Genomic DNA, 24449 nt, shown 5'->3' on the forward strand with positions numbered 1-24449 from the left:
CCCAGCCACTTCAGGGTAAAAGCAGCGTACACCTTGGACATTTTACCAGTTTATCGCAGGGCCACACACACTATGAAACATTTTTTTGGACAATAGTGACAGAGTGCCAAGAGAACAGTCACTGTAATTTAGGGAGAGAACAATCTCCACTCCACTGGTATTTGAACCGATGGCAACAAGGCTAACCATTACAGCACAGTGCCACTGTACCCTGTTTTCCTATCTTTGAACTCAAAAGATGAGACTGCTGATAGTATGAAAATGCATTGATGCCTCTGCAGGTACGTTCACACCACCCTCAGCAACGTGCGTTCAAGCGACAACTTTCAATGCAAAGTCTAGGTAAATGCTTTTGAATGTGTAATGGAGGAGAAATTAATGATTGTGGTTTGTACCCGGCCAGAATTATAATACACCAAGTCTTTCATATATCGTAATAGAGCTGTGTAAGAAAAAGCCTGGAGCAAGATTGGCAAAATTTCACACTGAGCCTTTTTGTAGAGTGAACATGCGTTAAACAGTAGCAAAAAGAAAAAGAAAAAAAAGAATGCCCAATATAAACGTAGCATCAGTTTGCACTTCTGGGAGAGAAACTCAATGCTAGCATGTAGGCTAAGCATAACTTGAATATAAAGCAGGAACATATGTCTGATGAGGTAGTGAAAAACGCATGGAGATAAAAGTAGAAGACAAACTCGAAGTCAATAAACAAAAACAAAAATTAATTAAGTGATTCTTTTGAGGATTATTAGATATTTCATAATTTAGTGCTTTCAAACTGACTGAAAACATTGAAAAAATACTTAAAAAAAGCTTCCTACAAGATGATCAAAATAAACAAACATTATATATTTAGTTAGTTTTTAAACTTCCAGCAAAAAAAAAAAAAAAAAAAAACACTATGAAGAAACCAATGATCCACTTCCCATCTGGGTTGCCCCATGAAGACCACAGAGAGAAGAACAAGGAGGTTGTAGAGCCCCACTCTTATGTTGTTGTGTGTGATTTATTAGTCAGACAATCATTGTTTTCTGCAGTCAAACTGGTCTGTATAGGATTTGATTGAATTTTAATGATCATCTGTGGGGGGAAGCATTACACCCACCAGTGTACAGCCTGCTGGAAAACATTGAAGAAGAAGAAGAAGAGGGCCCCACCCTAAACGAACAGGTGACAGTGATGCTTCACAGCAGGATCAAGCTTTCTGACGACTGCATTCCAAACACTTCCAGGTGAATACCAACAGTTCACAAACTATTTTGTCACTGCAAAGGAAAATGAATTCTTATTGAGAGAAAAAAGACAAAAGAATCATGAATTCGTGACATTGAAGCTCGCAAAGTTAAATTCTTGTCTAAAATTATTTGAAACGTGTCTTTACTCAACCTCTTTAGACCTGAGCTAATATTTGAGTTAACCCTCTTTACATACAGTCACAGGGCCCCAGTAAAGCTGAATTAACTATTGTGGTGATTGAACCCAAAATGTGATGTCCATGTATGTGGACGCCAGGTCTTAAGAGGTCAAAGAGAAGTTGTTTTTGTACAGTTAGGGTAAAATAAAACCAGTTTCCCCTTTTCAGCATATGTTTTGTGTGAAGTAACTTGGTATTTGCTTTTCATTTTTGTCACAGTCACCTCTTATTTTTAGAATAGCATGGAGTTATTTCCCTCTGCCTCTTTGCTGCTGCTGGCCCTGACTTAATTGCCGTAATAGGCTGCACGTTATGAAGGCCAGTGAAGGCTGCCTGGTGTGGCCTTCATGGACTGCTTCTTTCTGCAGTAAGGTCACTTTTTTGTTTTAATTTTGATAGCTTAAAAACATTTTTTCCTCTTTTTTTTACGTTTTGTGTTGAGTCACTTTTATGTTGAGAACAGACTGCATTAAAACAGTTTCTAGGTCCTTTGTTGAGTTGATATTTTCAACCACTTGCCTTTAGTTTGTTTCATATCTAATATCTGTTTAATATCAGCACAGGGATAGTTTTTTAATGATGCATTAAAATAAAAAAAAAATGCACTGATTGCTTTACATTTTCGATTAAAGTATTTGTTTATGTTCTAGTTTACTCATGATCAGCAGCTTTTATTTGAGTCTCAAAAATATATTGTTTAAGTCAATTTCTTCACAAAGCTTTGTCCTGCAGTCTCAAGAAACCGATTCAAAAGTACCTCTTTGACCCTTTTTTTTTTTTTTTAGGTTCGTTTTACCTGACCTTTCCCAGTGGTCATTTCTATTGGACGGAAAACAAAAATCAATCTACAACACCGCCTTTCTTTGACATATTTCAGCTCAGTGCCATTTAAAAATGTTGGCTTCTTTATTTCCAGTCTGTGGAGATGTCCTCAAACGGAGAAGCACCAGGTCAAGGCTAAACTAGAGAGAAGTCAAGATGGGTCACGCCCATTTCTTTTCTTTTTCCATCCCCAATGTCGGCTTCAACACTCTTCTTACCTTGAAACCCTTATTCACGTACTCCCCACACCATGTGAGGGAAGTCATAGAAGGTAATTGGGATCACACTGTTGCGGCTTTTGGTTTTGGACAGATTGTACATTTTAAAAGTATAAAAATAGGTCACGAAATAACCTGTTCCCATAAATCTAAAATTCTAAGAAGCACCTCTGAGTTGTTGAGAAAATGACCTATTTCAGCTGCATAAGGGATATAAATGGAATACTTTTCAGGTTTCAAGCACAAGTAGACAGTTTGGCATTTGAAATTCAGCACAATTTCCCTTTTTCTTCACATTTGCATTTCACAGTGCTATAGTCTGTAACAGCCACAGAGTGAGTGACTCTCTCTGATGATAATGATGGCATAAAGTCACATCAGGTTCTTTGGACCAACTGTTTAAGTGGGTCTAACATTATAATTCCATGCCTTATATGTGTTTTATGAGGAGCTGCCCTTTATCATCTGCTGGAGATTACATATTAGCAAGAGCATTAAAAATGATAAATTTCGGGGGGGGGGGAGTCAGCTAAAGGCCCATCTGTGGAAAGCAAAGTTGGTATACTAGTTTATTGTTTGAGTTATAAAGTTATAAAGCTTTGCCTTGCCTTCTCAAGAAACAGATTCAAAAGTACCCCTTTGACCCATTTTTTTTAAGTTAGTTTTACCTGACCTTTCCCAGTGGTCCAAAACAAAAATACACTTTTTTTCTCCCTCTACTGTCAGGAATTATTTGACCTGCAAAGCAGTTCCTAATTTCACAGGAATGAAACATATTGTCATGATTTCACCCTCAAATCACTGAAGGTTAACATGTGTTTTAAAGGCAGTAAAGGAAATCAACCTCTTATTTCCCCCTTTTTTTAAATTAGATTGTATCCTCTTAAGATTATCTTTTTGTTTTCACACCCCTCATTAAATGTTTTTCTTGAGATAAGGTCACAACTTTTCTTTCCTTCCTGCTGTCATGCTCCATTGAGGATTTCCCAGTTGATATTGCAGGTGTTTCTTGGCTTGTTGTTTCTTCTTGAAAACACTGCATGGTTACTAAACAGGCTGTTTTAATGAATACAGGTGCTGTGGTTCTGCTCTGACAATCAGGGAGACATGATCAATACTGTAGGCAAGCTGCAATTAATTGTCCTCTGTCAGAACTGTGAGACAGAAGAAGAAAAACATCTCCACCTCATCTCTCCATCCCTCCTAACTATTCCACCTCACTTCAGAAATGCCTCACTTTAGGCATTTCTTAAATATTAACAGGTTTGCTAAAAAGTTATTAGAAAATATTTGTTAAAAGCTGAAGTTGACATTAAAAAAGGTTATTTTGAATGTAATTATCTTTCATTCAATATGCTCTCTCACAGCTCTTAAATTAGAATTTACTTTGTTTTAACAGCTTAAATAATCGCGTAAAACTTCCTTTTCTTAAATTGTCTGTAACCCAAATGCATGAAGACCTTTACGGGAGAACTTCTCTGATCATGTGAGCACTCTACCAGAAGGTGGCACTTGATCTCTTTCTGAAATTCCTTGAGCTGCACTTCCAGAACTTACTCAGTTTCTGAAGATCACCCATTACCAGACACACCAAGAAATGAAAACCACACCTATGTTTTTTTGTTTTTTATCGGCAATGTTTTATGTTAATATTAAGCAGTCATTCACACCTTTAGGGAATGCAGCTCTATATGGTTAAAAAAAAAGCTGTTTGGATGCAGATTACTTAAATGCAGCTTGAAGTTGTGAAGTTCTGCCAAGGCTGTGATCCTGACCTAGAAAACAGATGATGAGAATATGAAATTAATTATCATAGAAATTGATCTTCCCATCTAGCCTGTTAAAGCAAAGGAATTCTCATTTGGAAGGACTGATAAGGATTTTTTTCTAGAGTCAGTAATTGCCTCACTGATAAACCTGGTGTGCCCAGCTAGAACACTGCAGCAGACAGTGGCCCAGTGTCCTATCTCCCCTCAATTAACTTCAAACTGCTCTCTATTACACGCTACAATGAAACGCGCAATTTCATTACCTCACACATACCCATCAGAGCTTCTAATTGTTTTTCTTTTCGTTTTCAGCATCCCCCCCTTTTCCTGGAAGAGGGTGTGAAGATATCCCAACGTTCATAACCGTGGAGAGATGCAGGGGTCTGGAGGAGAGGAAAAAAGGTACCAGCGTGAGGCAGACAGATTCTAGCTCTCTGGTGTGCTTGCTGTTATTGGTTCAGGAGTGAAAGGACCTGCAGAGTTAGTATATATAACCTTCAAAGGCCAGGAACACGAAGCACTCAGAGACACTTAATTCCCAATCAGCAAAAGGTCAACACTAACACACAACGGGAGCTGCTGTATTCCACAGAGCTAACTAACCACTGTCTGAGTGGCCACACTTTCTGTCCTTAAAACACAACAAATCATCAGTTGTGCTTTGTTTCCATTTAGAAGTGCTGCAGTTGCACTCCAGGCAATGTAAGAGATGCTCAAGTGCAAGCTGAACACAGTTCCCTCATAAACAGTAGAATGTACCCAACAGACACTGGTCCGAACAGTGATTTATTTACTGATCAAACATGTTCAACTGGAAGGATGGAAGAAATTGTATTTTTCCTCAGGAGTACCAAATATCAAAATAACTTTTTGGATACAAGCTAGTGCATTTTTATTGTTTTATTATTTTTAAATAAAGTTTGTTTTCAATGACCCATCGTGTATCAACTTAAAATTATCTTATTATTTGTGAACTTTTGTTTTTTAACCCCAAAAGTTTGTAGGTGACTTGTATGCATTACGGGTGTAAGGTTTAATTAATTATTTGATTTCTCCAACCCGACCGATCTCTCTGAGGCAAATTGTTAAACGAATCCACCCAAAACAATAAAAAGACGTTTCAAAATTAAATGAAACGATCTATAATTGATATTGTCTTTTACAAAGACGTGACCATACAGTGTGGTAGAATGTTCTATTTGTAGTATTTTGATACGGGAAAAAAAGATGGGCTGAACTTTAGGAAACAAAAATGTATATGGATTCGCCGTCAATTCTTGTTTAGTTGTTTGTTTATACACATATTTAATTTACACTAGATTATTTTGCAAGGAATCTGGAAAACGTCACCTGCATTGTTCAGTAACCAGATACTTACCTCACACTGGTTAAGGTTTTGGCGAAAGATATCCTGGATCTATCTTTGAGTCAGTGAATCGTATCAAATTGTTCAAAAAGAACTAATATTGACTATGAATCGTATCATCAACCACAATTATGATACGAATCAAATTGTCGTTAAAATGAATAGTTACACCCAGTTAGTTAATAAACACAAGCATAATGAAGCATTGCTTCTTGAAGTATTTTTTTGTTTAGACTTAATTTGTTTTCCTTCAAGCTGCATGTCATTCTTAAGGTCTGCCAAAAATAAAGCATTATATTTACCAGCCACTTTTTAACTGTCAGTTCTGTAAAATATATTGATTTTCTTTTCCCTTTTGTTTGTTTTTCCTTCAAAAACAGCAACTTTTCCAAAAAGCGAAAGAAAAAAAAAAAGAACAATTTATCTCAAAGTCTATAAAGAGAAATTTACTGAATAAATGAATCACGGAATGATAAAGCACCAGGTCAGCTGTGGAAGCAAGCAATCATTTTCTGCTTGTTATGATCAACACCCCTCACACAATGTTGTGTGATCTAGTGCAGAAGAAACGCATTTGTCATAACAGTTTTCAGCACTGTGCGAATGTGCAACCTGTCTGGTGCACTTTTGAAAATGTGGTGGAAGATTAAGCAGATGTGACATCAGCAGGAGATGGGCGGACTTAGGTGGCACTTAACTACTCTGAGGCAAAAGTCATCTTATTAATAATGCATAAAGTATTGCATGCAGTGATGTCACACACAGTGGTCTCCCTGCCTTAATAAGATCCACGCAATGACTCACTCTGCTTGAAATGGCCCTAAATCACAGTTAAGCTGCATTTTAAATGTCAAAAACATAAAAGTCATCTAAACAATGTGTTTAACGTTTAACCTGTAGTTATATTTGAGTGTAAGCACATTTTACTTGGTGTATGTGGTGAATCATCAGTGGTTTGTCCACATTATTCAAGCAGAATTGTTTCAGCTTGAAAGTAGACAAATGATATGGTGCTGTTTCTGTTGCTTAAGTGGTTGCCAGAAACTAAATGTTTGCTTCTCCTTATAAACAACTGATTTAACATGTACATGTGACCGAGACAAGCAGGGCTCAACCTGAAACCGTTTTGCTCTTGTTAGCCACAGTTTAATTCACCTAGGCAGCCAGTAGCATTTTGCAGTAAGGTGCTGGTCTCCAGCAGAGAAATAGAAATCCCTATTGCGCTGCTTTACCTTAACTGAGGCACACAGGAACATAAAAAAGAATGCATAACAGGCAGAGAGACACAGAGATGCTCAGAAACAGACGGGGAGAGAGGAGCTGAGATAACGGGAGAGAAGTCTTGAATCTTCAAGCAGGAAGGTTGCTCGCCTTAAATCCTGTGAAGTCGAGCATAGAAGAACAATCAAAGCTTTCACAGACATAGCCTGAGACAGCTTCGTAGTTGTGTCTTAGGTCCTTCTTGTGATTCATGGCTCTTCTGGCTGAAATGATGCAGCTTGAGGCTGCAATGGTCAACCAATAGGGCATAAAGAGCAGAACCTTCAATTACAGGGGGAAATTGTAATTACTAGGTGATGTGCCAGCACCCAAACAGCAACATGGTAGTCCAAGGTAGCGCCTCTGTGTTCTGAAACGCAGGATAAGGGTATTTCTCTGCTTTTCCGTTAAAAAAAGAGAAAAGAGCAGTCACAGTTACCCTGAAAAACTCTCATTATGTTCAGAAGATCTGTCTGCACCTGCAGCACCCAACCTATGCACCTTTTCACTCAGCAATAGCTCAGAGAGATAATGGCTAGCAGTCGCAAGCAGCTAGACGGAGCAACATTTGAATGTCAACCATCAAATATCAAAAGAAAACGCACAAATCATGCTGCAACATCAGAGTGAGGCAAAGACACATTATCTCAATGTGAAGCAATGCTGATAAGGGGAATAAAAGCCAAGGGAATTCTAATCGCAGTGTAAAAGATTAGACTTGCGAGCTGAATGACATTAATGTTAAGCTGCCTAATGCTGGCCTGGAAATGAACATAATTTATAAAAGATTTAAGTGTGTGTGTGTGTATTAACGGTCAAAGTGGTGGAAACACCTTTGATTTGTAATTATTTGTTTGGCCAAAGGGTTTGAATATTTTAAATCATTCTTCTGATTTAGACCAGATCCAAATGGCGTATATGGCAGAATTAGAAGTTCGTCCTCATACAAAAATGTAATGGGTGGGTGGGTGTTGACGTCCTGAATTTATTAGCATTTTTCTTTTTTGCATTGTGACAACAATAAAAAGATCCTATAATTCAGTTATGGTTTTTTCCCTCCTCTGCCTAATGTTAGTCATCTAGCCGTTAGCTAGTCGTCAAACTCTTGGTCACAGAGACCGAAGTAGCAGCAAAAGCGTCCGTCATTCAGATGAATCTCACGGTACTGGGAGAATCTCCAAATGATCTCATGAACGCAGACATGCAGGCGTGCTTACCAATGCTTTTGTAGATTTTTTTTTCAAAATAAATAAACCTGATCTCTCAACATCATCTGTCTACCATGTATCATACTGTATATGAGATATACAATCAGTGCTTCCAAATAGTGATGAGGCTAAAACCTTTTTAGGCGGTAGTAAATCCTTTGTCAAGTTTGTGAACACAGTTTTGGACAGACGTGAAGCATCAAATTTGGAGCACGTCGATAGGTGAATGTTGAAATCTGAATATTAAGGCGGAGTATTAATATAAATGTTTTGAATAGGGTAAAGGGATGGGGACTATGGAATGATCAAGAAAATGTTTATCCCTTTTTTTTGAGATTCAGCCACATGCACTTTATATGTGAAAAAAATGGTGTATTTTTTCTTTCTTTGTTTTTTTTACTTTATTGTTTGATGAAAGAGCTGCCTCTAGATAGTGTCTGGTATTTCCAACATTTTAGATGGCCTACTGTACACTGATACCAGGCTTAGTCATGCTGGCTAGAAGAATGAGCAATGTGACTAAACACCCAGTTGATTTCTGAACAGCATTACTTCCATCTGTATTGATGGATTCATGCAACTTTGAGTCTGTGACTAATACCATGTCCAAAATGTTCACAAGCATGTATCTGTGATGGAAGACCAAAGTTTTTCCTTTTTTTTATTTTATTTCCCCCTGCTACTTTTCTGATGCAGCTTCTGCATTGAGGCACTGAAGAACAGGGGTTTGTAATAGTCTGCAATGGGCCTCACACTTGCACAAGGCTACAAGTATGTGTTCACAAGTCGATAAACAATCCGAGCATCACAAAGGAACAAAAGCAACCATATGATTGTCCAGCCAGCAAACGTGTTCCTTTAAAGTACAAAATGAAAATGCTGCAGCAAGGTTTTAGTTTTTCATTGATTCAAAATGCGCTCATCATTTGACGACCATGCTCAAAATCGGACCCCCTTCATTCTGAAAACAAAGTGAAGAGCAGGCTATTTAGAAAATTGCCTTGCAGGGAAAATGCATTCAATCTTTACACTCTAATTTCAAGTGTTTTTGAAAAAGCAGGGAGAGAAACTTCCAAGATCACTTTGAAATTTAGACATTTTGTGTTGACGGGCTGACGAAAACAATAGCAAACTTCTTCTGCCAACAGTCACTAAAATATAGCCAATATAGTTTATATGCATAAAAAGAGAAAGGCATTCTAATGCTGAGAAAATGACAAGAGTGCTACTTTAGACGTACAGAGTTCCTTTGAAGATTGTGAATGTGGAGTCACTCGGTCAGGTTTAGTATTTTTCTCCGTGTTTCTGAAGCACCTGTTCAAATCTGGCCTTTTTTCCTTTTATGGAGCCTTCCTGAACAAGTGCAATGGCTGTTTCTCTCATTATTTCTCATTCTTCAATATCCACTCTGTCTTTCTCCCCCATGTGCTAGAGGCCACCTTCTCTATCCCTCAGGCGTGTGTTGCATTTTTCTTGTATTTTTTGAGCTTTACATTCTACCATTGCAATATATTCTATCATCAAAATGGGAGGAAAATTGCTTGTTTCAAGTCTAACTTTAATTGTCATTTGATCTATTTTAAAAGCGTTCCCACTGGTCTTTTAATTATGATTATGCCCTTTTTGGCCAAAATATATAAGAAATTGTAATTTTCTAGGACATGACTTCTGTAGAGAGGCAATTGTGCATTAGAAATTCTCCTGAGTTGTGGGCGGGACTGTTGGTGCTGAGTAAGCCTGCTCCTATACCATTATACATGAGTTTACGTGCTCTCCCCTTACAGCTTGCAGCCAGCCAACAGCCCAACCTGACATCGCCACTGCATCTAAAATGGTGAGCATTATTGGAGCCATCCAGTTATACAGTTTTAAACCAGATGCTAGCTCAGACGGGGAAAACAATGTCGCACATGGGATCTAGTTTTATAAAAGTGGATGCATCATAACGGAGCGGAGGAGGGAGCTTATGGCTTGTCGTAGTAACTTGTATGTTCTGCTTTTTCCATCTGCAATTTTGCACGTTCTCCTGATTTGCAATGATTTTAAGAAAGAAATACTCAGAAATGCTTTGAGATTAATTTTCCTTATTGATACATGTCTTTCACCGTATGGAAAATGCTACAAGAACATGTTTAAAAACGCAATTTTCATCAGATTGGGTCTTTAGTGGAAGGTAAACAATGTTTGCTTAGTCAAAAAGGGAAAAGAAATTGCTTGAAACTTTTACATATAGCTTTTTTTATGCTTAACACCTGATTGAAAAAAAGATATACAAAAATCAATTATATTTTTTATTTCAAGTAGATGCTAACTTAAGGTAAGTTGAATCCAATGTGCTTTGATTCATATTTGTATGGATAGCATCAAGGAGTTTAAACCATAATAGATTTCTCAATAGTCACACAATTGTGATGGGCTGTTTTTACTTTATCTAGCAATACTTTACCTAGAACAGCCAGTTCCCTTACTTATATTAGATTTCATTTTCTGGGAAAAAAATCCTTTAGCATCTGGCTCCACAGTTTGCTGTCTGTGTAAAACATTGCAGCAGCTGACACACTACAGCTTCAGCTCCACGGGACACTTGTGTATATTTCACAAGTTGTCGTGGCAGTTCAGAAGCTCCAGTGCTTCGACACATCCATTGTTTTCAAAAAAACACAAAGAAATATACTTTAATTGTGACGTGTAGTTTGACATAAGTTAATGCATATATTAAATCACTAAAGTCATTTATTATTGTATAAAGAAAAACCAAATTCGGTCCTGAGCCCTAACCTTGAAAATGAGAGCTTAAAAGAGAGGGGGCACCTCTGTTGAAGTCCGAATCACACTCAAGCATTTTGGAATCCAAGCCATAAACAATACAACAAATATCATTCAGGTAAAGGGAGACGCCACCACCTTAAGGGCCCAGCCACCATCACCGCAGTACACACTCAACTGCTGTGAAGGACAAAGAACATCCAATTAGCCGGGCAGCAAACAGAAGCACCCTGCGGGCACTGACCAACAACTGAAACACACTGCAAATCCACAGCTATAACTACAGGGCAGCCAGCCAGCACAGTCACAGCAGAAAAATAATAATCCACTAACACAAAATTCTGCAATTTACAACACAATCAAGGGACATTACAATACATTAATCCCAGAACAATTTTACCAAAAAATCTCCTGGGGGGAAAAAAGCCTTAATAAAATAAACATTTATTACTTAAGTTTAATTTTTTACCTTTTAATAATTGGTCTTTATTTTTGTTTCAAGGATTTGTTTCAATGATCAACACTACCAGATCAGAGATTTTTGTTTAAAAGGATGGACACTGTGATGGTTAGAACACCTGACTTGAAATCCAGCAGGGACCTTTTTCTACACAATCGGTTTATGGTTTTCTCAGGGTAGACCTACTTCCTCTCACAGTCCAAAAATACTCATCATTGGCTCGTTTAGGATAAAAAAAAAAAATCCCCGAGGAAAGAGTGTGTGGCTGGTTATATAGCGATGCACTGGAGGCTTGTGCCTCCACTGTATGATTTGGAAGCATATAGAAGATGGCAGAACCGTTTAATGTATTTAATTCTCTCCATTATGAATTCATTATTATGAATTGAACTGTTAACCTAGGTCATAATATACAGTACCACACTAAAACGAGTTACAGTCACACCTCCTACTAGAAATGTTAACCTAGCTCCACATTTCAAACATAGCAACATCTCTTGGCCAGAGCAATTCACTGTGTCAGCATACAAAAGGCCTCAGTTGCAAAGACTCATTGTGAAGTGTGCAAAATTGTGCACGCAAATGGATTGCATTTGCTGTTTGTTTAGGATTTGCAGGTGATCAACCAAGAATGCTTGCATAACTGATAACCTACACAAACAGCAGTATTCAAATGAGGGTTTAGCATGCGCTTTGGTTTCATCATGGAGAGCTTAAAAGCAGAGCAGGAAGGTTGCAAATGCAAAATGAAATTCTACCAAATGGAAATTGAGAGATTAATGTAAGATCAAAAAAAATAAATAATGCTGAGCTTCAGCAAAGAAATCTAAATGCCACCGGAAAGGCTTTGATTATTAGGGAGTCTCTGCAAAAAAATAAATGCTTGTAAGGAAAACAGGAGGAACACCAGATGCAGCCAAGAGGTGCTAGCAAGACTTATGATGAAAAATCAAAGAAAAATGCTGGTGATTTAAATTACAGCAAAAATAAATAAAAAAATAAAAATAATAACATGAAATAAATTGGCCTGTGCTCACCTGGGATGAAAATGACTTAATTTTCTGGGGAGAAGGATCAAAGATGGAGTACATTCAGTGGTTTAGCCAGAGGAAAGAAACAAGAACAATTTTCATGCTAAAATATAACAAAATTTAGGGAGATTAATGGACAGATGCACAGTGGTGTTGATGGTTAGTACAGTTGCTTCACACCAAAAAGGCCCTGCTTTGAATCATTTCTGTGTAGACTTTGCATCTTATTTATTAATTTTCTAACTTCTCCTGTCCAGAAGCTGAGCAACCGGACATTGGCTGAGACCAATATCAACACTGGATTACACACTGGATAGCAGAGATGTCCAATGAAACTTTGTCTCTGAGATTACTGGGCTGGAAGAGGACTGTGCGCAAAAAGTCCATAGTTCTAACTTGAGTTTCTGTCTGCAGATCTGTGTGTGGACTAGACACACACAATTCTTGTGTGTCTGTCTGTTGTTGCAGGGACCTGAAAGGACCTGTGGATTGTTTTTGCAAGTGTGCAAACATTTTTACAGCTTTCAATGATATACAAGAACAAATTGGTTTTACAAAACCAAAAAATAATCCAGGATTAGTAATTTTTATTACAGATGCACAGATTTTGTTTTCCGGTTTAAAAGTTCCATTTTTGAGTCCTCGTTGTTGTATAACTAGGAAAATGTATAAAAGTCAATAACCACATACATTTTTTTGTCAGTAAATACATCCATTTTTAATTTTGCATTGCTAGAAAAATTCCTTTAAAAAAATCTGAGACTTGTGCTCAGTCTTTCTGCATATGCTACCTCATTTTTGTCTGTGTGACGTGTTCTTTAGGCTTCACTGGCTGTGTGAAGAATCTTTGTGGCCTCACAGACATCTGCCGGTATTACAGCTGGGCCAAACTAATGAACTGGACCCAGACACAGTCATAATAAGACTAATGACTTTGTTCAGGTGGAAAATCAATGGAGAAATTGGGAACTGAGGGGAGACTATGATTTTGGATGGCATAATGCCAAGTTGATCCCAGGACAGAAGAAACTCATAAGGCCGAAGAAAACAAAAAGGCCTAACAATGGGCCGGTAGCCTGCAACTTTGCAGTGACCCTCCATTGATACTGTATAGAAAAATAGTTATGAACATTTTAGGGACCATATGGAGGCACAGTTTAAGGCCATTCGTCTTTGGTCTAGTTATGCCTCAGTGACCAGTTCCAGTCTTCACGCAGGTTTTTGTAACGAATGGCTTTTACAGGGTAATAGAGTAAGATTGCAGCAATTTACACTCAATCTCTGGGAACAGTTTACAAATGATTCTGAAATCTGTAGTGAGGTCAAGCTCATCCCTCTGAGAGAAAAGTTATTTTCTTGAGTTTATAAAACAAGAAGAATGCAATAGGAGAAAATGTAGCATAGCTCAGAAATAAAGATGCCTGCTGTGTGTGTGGGGCGTGCCCTGCAGGCAGCAAGCATTTTAGGAATTTTATGTTACACTCTGAAAATTATTTTTCTAAAGACGCAAATGCAATTCTTCAAACTTTGACTTCAAATTGTACTTGAAAACCACACAACAGGTCAGTTTAACCTACAAAAATGTAAATGATATGCAAACTTAAAACAATCCCCCTTTTATATTCAGCTAAATTAATTCTAATCAGCACTTTGCTTCTCCAAATTTACAAACCTTATACTGTGTTATGAACACAGGCAACTACAGCAACGGAAAAATGTCTGTTATATTTGTATTTCTCAAAGATATGTTATAAAAGAGAACCTCACATTTCAACTAACTAAACACATTTATACATTTTCTGTATAAATAAATTCACCCTTACTCTAAGCTAAAAGGGATTTCAATAAGGAGTGATATGAGGAATGCGAGTAAAGATTTGTGTTATAGAAAAATGTGCATGAAATAAGTCCATAATCTTCGGTTGGGAGACTCTGGGTCGATGATGTATTGCTTGTTTGGTATGAACTCAGACTGTAAAGGCCAGTCTATTGCAAAGCATTGCTCCAGGTGGAGAAAGGAACAGAGGAGGAAAGGTGAGCCGTTCAGAATGTATAGAGACAACCATTCATGAATTTAACCCTTGTGCTATCTTAGATGACCTCACCCTTGCATTGGCGTGTTCTCCCTACCATGACAAAGGTGGGTAAAGGTGGAAAGATTTCATGTAATCCATGGACACCAGTGAAGAACACAAATCATTGAAGAAAAAAGGTTCAGCGCACTGTCTAGTGGGTCTAGATGACCCAACTCCCAATGTTAAAGTGCCTAGGATAGCACAAGGGTTAAAGACAAAAATATGGTTGGGATTGCTTAAGAAGAAGTTGGGCTTTTTACCCGTTAGCTCAAAGTGAAGTCCTAATTAATAAGTGTGTATAGTGATATAATAACCCAGTGTGCCTGTAATTGAGGCAGATTTTCTTCAATGGAATTCTGCCAAACCTTCACTTCAACAACGTTTGCTGCATCCTTGAAACATACATGACTCAGTCTTTATTTACCCCGAACTGTAAATATACACACATTTTGTAACGTGCCTCTGGAGCACCCAGCACAAGTGACGCACATCTAGCCTGTGTCTCCTAAATGCGCAAACACACACTGCATAGAGAGTGAAACTGTGCTATGTCTAACAAGCATATACAAATACAGAGTAATGAACTGATGTAAGAAATTGCCCTAATGCTAAGTCAGAAAAAAGACAAATATTGAAATATTTCTCCTGGACAATATCTAAATTAAAGCATATTATGAAGTCAATATATTCAGTCTGCAATACAATTCTTTGCTGAATGGAATTTGTTTTTACAGTTATCCAAACAAAAAATGCTAAAGAAGACAAGACATGTATAGCTATCCATAGATATATTAAACTTTGGATGATTAATGTTACTGGATTGGGGAAAAATAAAAGAAATAAAGGTAAGAGAAGATGCATTTCCACACTCAAATGTGAATTATGCTTTTTTAATCACACTTAATAAGAAACATATTTGCACTAACACAATACATGGCACATTGAATCAATTAAATGTGGAAAAAAAGCTAACTTCAGGGTTGAGTTTAGGAAATTAAAATGGTTTTAACCATTTTATAATGCTGCTCAAAATATTGATTGACAGTATAAATATATTTAAGGACTGCCTTTTACAGGTGGGATGCACAACAGAAAATGTATAGATGTCAACATTTTCAAGACCACCTTCTGTGGAAAAAATAAAAATCAATCATTAAATGGCATCTTTACAAGTTAATTATTTATTAGTGAAACATAAGAAAGCTTTACCACTTGTCCTTGAATCAAAAACCTAAAGGTGTTTTTATTTATTTATTTATTTTTTTACTTTTTGAGAAGAACTTATTCAAAAATCTTAGTTATTAGTACATTCAAAAGAAAACTCAGAAACCGCTGCCTGCAGAGTTCAGTTTCTCCAGTCCAGTGCTTGAAAAAAGATGAAAGGTTTTACAAATCAACTTTGCAGTTTCAATCTAATTTAATCTGTTAAAAGATACAAAATGGGCTATACCCAGAAGATGCTCTGTCAAAACTCCTCTGTGATGCACTTTGCATTTTTAATTATTTTTTATATCTATAATTACAAGAAAATGAAGAGAAATAGACATTTAAAAAATTTACACATTTGCAAAAAAGGAAGGGAAAAACATGCTCATTTGATAATAAATTGTACACAGGTGGATTTCCAGACAAAAAGGTTTTGATTGTGTCTTAAAAAAAAAGAAAATAAGAAAGGCTTTATCTTACATCCACACCCTAAGGAACAGCTGAGAGGTATTCTTGTCTTTTCTGTGAAGAGCAGTGAAGCTCTGAGCCCATTTTCTGTCTCCTACAGACAGCCTTGCATTGTGTACAAAGTCCCTATTCCTCAGATGGGAAATCAGACTTACTTCTACCCTGTCACAGGCGATCAGTGCTCATTACCCACCACACACTTCACTTCATTTGTCTGCGCTGTCTAAGCTGTACATGTCTTTGCTCACCAATGTGTGTTTGTGTGAAATAATTTTGTTTGAGCATAATGTACTTTGAGCGTTCTTAGGTGAATTGTACTCGCCCACAAAGCTTTGAGGCTCTCACTTAATGAACAAGCCCCCCTCCCCCCCGACAGCTTTCAATGCACTTTAGAGCTTGTGATGTGTTTTACGTGTTTTATGCTATGTTAGCTGCTATTCCCTGCGTATGCAGTTTTGAAAGGCATGATGATCATAACCAACCTTGTACGGGGAGTGTAATTGGTGAGGAGTGTTGCAGTTGCTCTGTGTGTTAGCAGATTACAGGCCAGCAAAGCTGAGGCCCCCTTAGGACGGCACAACATGGCCGCTGATATGTGGTGTGTAAAACAAACATGTCACTTGTAATTCAAACACAGAAGAGGGTACAGCCTATAAACGGGGAGACTTTAGAACATTTTTTATAGATAGATAGATGACTTTATTAATCCCACAATGGGGAAATTTCATTTCTGTGGCAGCAACACGACATTCAGAAATAATCTATATAATACAACATCAATAAAGGACATCACAAATGACATTTATATTAGATAATTAAAAATATTACAAAAATTATCAAAAATGAGATTCTTATTAAATAAAGAAATAAATATTAAATAAATACAGCTGCAAAAGTGTAAAAAACATGCGGTCTGCAAAACATGTAAACTGTAAAAAAACATTACAAATTTTTTCAAAATACAGAAATAACTAATGAAGTTCACACCAAAAACAAAAACAAACAACTGTTCAGGAACAAAAAAACAATTTAAAATTGAAAAACAACAACTGCAACAAAAGTAAATGAATCAATGACTAAACAGAAAAACACCCCTGGGACCGTGGAGTGTCACTTTGACATGGTGTTGTACAGTCTGATGGCTGTGGGGAGGAATGACCTGCCGTAGCGCTCCTTCTTACACTGAGGGTGCAACAGTCTTGTGCTGAAGGAGCTGGTCAGCGCCTCTAAAGTTTGGTGCAGTGGGTGGGAGGGGTTATCCATGATGGATGTCAGCTTAGCTAACATCCTCCTGTCCGCCACCTCCTCGATGGACTCAAGTGTGCAGCCCAGGACAGAGCCGGCCTTCCTAACCAGTTTGTTAAGCAAACTGAGGAAGCATTTGTAAAAAGATGCCATTAAAAAAACTGTTATGTCATCTTTTAGCAGATAAAGCACGATCTGATTCTGTTACTGTGCATTATTTGCAGCAAATCAGATGGATTTATTCTAAGCCCCCCTCATATAGAGCTTTATTTGTTTTGCAAAGTTGCCTTTTCAAAAACTTCTTCAGCGTAGTTTTGCAAATTGTACAGATATACAACTCTTAGACACAAAGCAGGCAAATATGATTTCAGCTAAGAGATAAAATACCCTTAAAAATGACATGAACACAAACAGCAGGCAGTGTTATGAAGCAGGTTTAGCACAGCCAGACTTTCAGAGTAATAGCTGACTGGACAAAAAAATCTCAAGCTGCAGCTTGAGATAATTGGCGAGTTAAAAAAAGCACATTAACAGCTTTTTTTGTATACAGATTTTCCTTTAGATGTTGAAGAAATTAAATGCAACACACATTTATTGTATCATGTAGTTCCTCTTCTGCACAATAAGCATACATATTTAAATAGAAATTTAATAAATGCAAAAAAGGGGCATTGTTATTTCTACTTGGAGAAGTTTGCAGGTGCACATTTATAAAGTAAAAATACAGAAACTGCTGTATGGATTAAAAAGGTTGTTATCTTTACCATTTTTTGCATGTTTATCCAACTGTGGAACATGAACAGACAGGAGGCTGGCAACAGGCTTTTCATAAAGTTGCATTTTTTGATTGATCTATTAGTGTAACGCTCATGATTGGTAATGTCCTCATTTTTACCGACAGCATTTGTTTGTCTTATCTTTCCAAAGCCTGGTATTTTTTTTCATGTCACTGTGGTTTTTTGTTAAAACATCTGCACTTCTGCCCCTTTGCTAGAATAATATTCATGCTGATTGTTTGATAATGTTGGAAAAATGTTGCTGAATTTGAACAAGTTTACATTTTTGACCGCACACCAGGTTTTCTTAAAGTGCAGATGCTCTTTGTTATTCTTTATTGCAGATGTTAGATGCCTGTTATGCTTAAAACATGTGCCATATAGAGCAGCAATGTGCCACACATGCAAAATTATGACCACCAGAGACAGCTGGAATAAGCCATCTGCAAATGGTAACAAGTTTGAGGTTAAGGTATGGATGCTGACTTTCTCACTGTAAAAGAGATAATGGTACTGAGCTTAGCAAATACTGTGCTATTCAGCTATGGAAGAAACATGGCTTTGAAATTCCTAAACGACAAAAAAACAGAGTATCTTTGACAGGAAGTTTTTTTTTTCTTAAGTTAGTGCATGCTGAGTCAGCTAGCCCTATGGAGACAGAAATGAAAGATGTGTTAAAGTACACTTTGGCATTTACTGATGTCTACTCATGCATGCTATTTGTCTACTTTCTGAAGGCCAAGAGTGACTAAGTCAAAGACACTGAAAGATTTATGGCAGATGCAGGTCCTTACAGAAAAATAAAGTGCATTAGATAAGCCGATGGCACAGAGTTCAAACAGACACAAGAGACTATTATAAAAAAAAAAAATACCAGAGGATCTGGCCACTCTGTACAATGTTATTGAGAGGACACGACAATTTAAAGAAGCCTACGTGAACATAGCCTAATTGTAATATGAATAATTTAAATTATTTTTTTACTTAAGTGAAGCAGTAGGAAGTCCACAAATTAAAGAAACAATTCTGATCTGATGTTATTTTCAAAAAGCTGCCTTACTGTCAAAATTAAAAGTATGTCCTCAAATTAACTGTAATATTTTTATTCTTGGAACTCAACAGTATATTTGTAGCACTTTATCACACTTGAGAACTGTTACTTGCTGACTTCCTTTTTTTCAGTCAACATATAGTGACAGTCTTTTAACCCCATGTTAGTGTAGATATTGTGTCGGCAGATGGGGAAAAAACAAAGTAGCTTGGTTGGTGAGGTGAAAGGCTGCCACGCAGGAAAACAGGGTTCGATTCCTGAGGGGGGGGACTAACAATTAATGGCAATGGTAATGGGGCAATTACCATATCAATCGAGCGCGGCTCGTCTGCAGCTCACCACTTCCCCAGGGGATGGGTCAAATGCGGAGAACAATTTCTCCATTGTGGGATAAATAAAGTTAAATTATTATTATTGTTATTTTATTATTATTGTTAGGTCAAAAGTATAGTTACCTTTTTCTTGAACCCCTGGGCGGCCAAGGGGCCCGTTTGTGTCTGAACTTCCAGGGAATCCTTTTTGCATAAACTAACAACTTTTTATCAACCACATCGGTGGTTATACCAACCTAACCACCGATGTCAGGTAAAATGATGTAAGATTTTCTTTAAATCTTACATCACTCTGTTTTGGAAAGAGTAGCTGGAGCCGCATTGAATCCATCAGCCTCCTAAAGAGGTTTAAACTCGGTCTGGTTGAAGCACACTAAAACTCTTTGTGTGCTTCCATGTGTGTTCTCCTGATTTTGTGGATAAAAACCCAAAGAACGGGCACCATGACCCAGAGAAGTGGGTCGTCTATAAAGCTCTGCTAAAGAAACCACACTGTGTGCTAACCAGGCAGGCCAGGATTTTCCACAACAGTAGTTTTTACACTGTTTTGTTTGCTGCAGTAGGAAAACTTGCGATAAATTCAAAAATAAAAAGGGTATTAGGTACGGTAGGGATTGCTAACAAAGCAAAGTTCCTACTTCGAACATTTATTTAAATATTTAAACACAAGGATAAGCCGCAACATGTCGTTTTTTTTTAAGAGGTTCCTCTGTATCAGATCTTTACAAAAGTAGATGGGGATCAATAAAAAAAAGAAAAAACAAGCAAATAATCAGTAGAATTTAGCTCGCAGGGCACACACATAAATACACCAGCCCTCCATATTCACCTCTCCCATGACATCGCACAAAATGGGTGATTCAAAGTTTAAAGCAAAAAATGTAGCCAGTATGTAGACAATATGTTTGATAATTTTTACACAAAATAATTAACATATTTGTTTTCTGTAGCTACTTAAAAAGTAACCATGTTGAAGTTTTATCAGTTTTTCTCTTGTCCTAATCAAAAATTAAAGCTACAAGTAGCATTTAGCGGGCCCGAGCACGTGCCACCGCCTGGCACGAGCGACCGCCCCGTGAGCAACGCCCTGCTCGAGCCATTCTCGTCGTTTTTTCTTGTCCATTCTGGAGCTCCAAGCTAATGTTAATATGACAGCAGCCTTTGGGGGGGGGGGGGGGACTATAATCTGTTGCCTTAAAGGACAAAGACTTTTGCATATAGCATGAAAAAAATTCTTAAATCTAAGCCTCGTTTAGACCTGCTCATTTTCTCATCAAGTAGAAGAAGGTTTTTATCAGATTAAGAAACAAGCAATGATGATAATTGCTATCACTGTCCCTAAGGATGAGAACAATAGAACTCATTCAATTTTCACTACAATGTTCAGATGAGTGTCAGCTATGTCTGATAACTTGGCCAATTAGCTGGACCGGGATCTTACAAAGTGCAGGTGGTTTAACGTCCAGTGTGATGAGTCTGTGGACGGCAACAGTTCAGCATAGCTTTTGGTTTCCACAAGAGAAGAATTCCTGACACATCTGCCCTAACAGACAACTACAAGAGGAGTTGAAATGTATAACACGGTGAAGGAGTTTTTGTGCAGAAAAAGGTACCATTAGAAAAGCTGGTAGCCATACCTGCAGACGGGGCTCCTGCTATGATTGACCGACAAACAGGTTTCATCACTCACTGTAAAGCTGACCAAGACTTTCCAAAATGTCTGCATTACTGCTGCTTCTTTCACCAGTAGGCCTTATGTGCAGAAGTGATTGGCTCTGGACATATAATGACTCCTATTGTGAAAATCATAAAAAACCTCAGCTGCAAAGCAAAACAGAACAGGATTTTTAAGGTGCTATTGGTGGAGATATCTGCTGAATATGGTGAATCTGAACTTGTATTCTTGACTGACATTACTGGAAAACTAAACCACTTGATCTGCGAGCTGCAAGACATTGGTAAAACTATATTTTTTTATTGACCAGCCTGCCTGAGCCAGTGTTTTTCTTGTGGGGATCTTTTCTGCCAGGGCTTGCCAGCTTGGTCAGTGGATGTTGCTGCAGTTGTCTCCCTTGCTGGGACAGCAGGAGTTAAACACAGCAGCCTCACGGCTGTGAAGTGGACCCCGTTGCTGTCCCAGTCTGGATGGGCACTGTGGTGATGTTCCAATGTTCAGGCTGGCTCCTGGTATGAAGAGATTCCCAAGTACCATTTCCTAACCGCAGAGCCAAGGATGTGTTTACATTTTTAGGTCAAAAATGTGATGAACAGCTTCATGTTGTCTATTGATGTAAGTTTAAACCTAAACATGTTTCCCTGTTACTAATCCAGTTGATATGGTTCTCCACCTGTGTCTAAGTGATAGAAAAGCATTTTTTTATATTTAGAGCTCCAAGCAAACAAACAGTTGTCTATATAAGAGCTTTTACAATTGTGGACTTTTAGCAGGTCTCTGAATACATGTGACCAATGTATGGTGGATTTTCACAGACTTTGTGTAAAACTGAAGGTGACAGAGACTTTGGAGAAGTGGCTACATTGCTCTGGACTTCTTTGTTTCATCCAGAGAAGAGTAAAATATGTGATTGATTTTGAAAAGCTGCTGAAAAATGTATCTTTTTAAAATTGCAATTTCTAATTTGGGTTTTACATTTTGTGTTCCATTTTTTGTGATTGTATTAGAAAGATTTTTTTATTTATTTGGTGTTTAAAGGTGGTACATAATGTATATACACAATCTTCTTAGAGACATTTGCTATATGTTGTGTTTGTTGTCGTTGTAGTTTAATTTCTTTGGATGTATTGAAAGGAAATGAAAAGAAGTTGCAGCATTGATTAAAAAAGCATAAAAGAGACATTTACTGTCTGATGTTACATCTGTAGGAGTGTACTGAGACTGGGTTTTGTTTTGGAGCACATTCATATATTTTGTTTGTAAAAAAAAAAAAAAGATAAAATATAAAGTTAACTGTATTTTGGATGAATAAAAAGCAATGATTAGTGCTAAGGATGTATAAAAGACAAACAAAACAAAGGAAATTGCTGTATTTTAGTGTTGAACTAGGCTTTCTAACTGTTCTACTTTCTGTCTGCCACTCCTGGCTAATTTACATGTGAGCACACAGCCGGGGGGGGGGGGCTAACTCCACTCCTGCAGCAGGGGAGACTGATGAAAAGCTTGAGGATGTAAGATTGAATAAATAAAATCCTAGAGTTGACCAGTTCATTTTATAAATGTAAATATTTTTTATTTTGGTGCTGATAAACTAAACAGATGTTATGATAAAAATATTTGCTTGAGTCAAAATGTCCAAAAATTTGCTTTCAGCACAATAGGGTGATTAAGGTGGTTAAATGTTTCTCGTACGTATAGTGCTGCTTTTCAAACGTGGAGCTTTGTAAGACGCATCTAATTCTGAAATCTCAGCTTCCTGAGACAAACGGCTGATTTCCTATGAAGCTTGATTATATGATCATGCTTCATGATCATTTATGAACATATATAGCTCGTCCAAAATTGTCATATCCATGGGTTCAGAATGGAAGTTTCATCAAATCTATTTAATTTCAGTGAGATCAGACAAGGAATGTGAACGTGAGAGCAACATTTGTGCATGGCGAGATACCCAACTTCGCCGCTCTGTCACGACCACACCTCCGCGTTGAAAGATTTGTTTTTCATCAGAGTAAACTTCAATGGTTTTTCAACAGGTGGACGTCATTTTGAGGTGTGTTTGCTCATCCTACTTGGAGCAGTGATGCTCCAAGTAAAAAATGTCATTTCCTGTTGCCAACAGGTGGCGCTACACCTGTTTCGGATTTTTCCACTGCAGATGTGTTCAAAGTCAGACTACAATCATGCACAACAAATTTGGATCAGATTAGATTATTTATGGCTGAGTAATGGCCATTTTTCTTTTCATGGCGTGATTTCGAAACGACCTCAAATTTTGACGCGCCGCCACGGTCACAAACAACCGTAAAAACTTAAAAGCTTCGCATTTTAAGATCGGACATGTGTTTAGTTTACAAAACCAAAGTTTGGAGTCATTGTTCAAAAATCTCTAGTAGGAGTTCGTTCTAGAACGAGGCCTGCAAAGGACCAAAATAGAGCAAAAATGACATATTGACATCAATATAGCAGACTTCCTGTGCGACTGACAGCTTGGTCCCAAGAGACTTTTTTGTAGGTTTCCATCTGATGAACATGTCCTGTAAATATCAAGCTTGTATGTTAAAGAACATGGCGGGGCTCTCAAAAACAAACATGGTAGGTGGCGCTATTGAGCCGTTTTTTGTTCACCCATGCAAGTGCTGTGTATCTAAGTTGGAGATATGTAAGACGCCTCTCATTCTGAAATCTCAGCCTCGTTATACAAACGGCTGATTTTTTTATGAATTTTTAATTATCTGACTGCAACGCAATCAACCACTTCCTGTTTGGTGGTGGCTTGCGCAGGCACCGTCAGGTGTACACCCATGAAACTTTAGACGATGAGAGAAGACCCTTATGAGTATCTCCTGTTGTAATTTTATGAATGTCGGACAAAGCACAGAGAAAAGATAGGTCAGAATGTGACATAAAATGTATTTGTCAATATCTAGGTGGCGCTATGGAGCTCGTCCAAGATTGTCATATCCATGGGTTCAAAATGGAAGCCTCATCACCTCTATTGAATTTCAGTGAGATTGGACAAGGAATGTGCACGTGAGAGCAACTTTTGTGTGCATGGCGAGACGCCCAACTTCGCCGCTCTGTCACGACCACACCCCTGCATTGAAAGTTATGGCTTTTTATCAGAGTAAACATCAATGGCATTTCAACAGGTGGACATCATTTTGAGGTGTGTCGGCTCATCCTACTTGGAGCAGTGATGCTCCAAGTAAAACATGTCATTTCCTTTTACCAGCAGGTGGCGCTACACCTATTCCAGATTCTTCCACTGCAGATGTGTTCAAAGTCAGACTACAATCATGCATAT

The 24449-nt window shown here is 37.7% G+C and overlaps 1 protein-coding gene across 7 annotated transcripts in view; it reads left to right on the top strand.

The window, feature by feature from the left end:
- Window positions 1–802: 802 nt before the first annotated feature.
- Window positions 803–24449, top strand: part of LOC111949140 (uncharacterized) — a 239268-nt gene continuing 215621 nt past the window's right edge. The window contains exons 1-5 of one of the 7 annotated variants that reach the window (XM_078934222.1): window positions 803–1232; window positions 1634–1781; window positions 2331–2507; window positions 4536–4625; window positions 9842–9891. In XM_078934222.1, coding sequence (XP_078790348.1) covers window positions 2393–2507; window positions 4536–4625; window positions 9842–9891 — 255 coding nt within the window. In that variant the 5' untranslated portion in view covers window positions 803–1232; window positions 1634–1781; window positions 2331–2392. Of the gene's footprint in view, window positions 1233–1633; window positions 1782–2330; window positions 2508–4535; window positions 4626–9841; window positions 9892–12571; window positions 13914–24449 lie in introns of those variants that run through there. The other 6 variants (XM_078934224.1, XM_078934228.1, XM_078934221.1 and 3 more) reach the window with 6 other exon arrangements.

The sequence above is a fragment of the Oryzias latipes genome, chromosome 17 (assembly GCF_053564925.1).
Source record: "Oryzias latipes strain Hd-rR chromosome 17, Olatipes_Hd-rR_3.1".
Lineage (NCBI taxonomy): Eukaryota > Metazoa > Chordata > Actinopteri > Beloniformes > Adrianichthyidae > Oryzias > Oryzias latipes.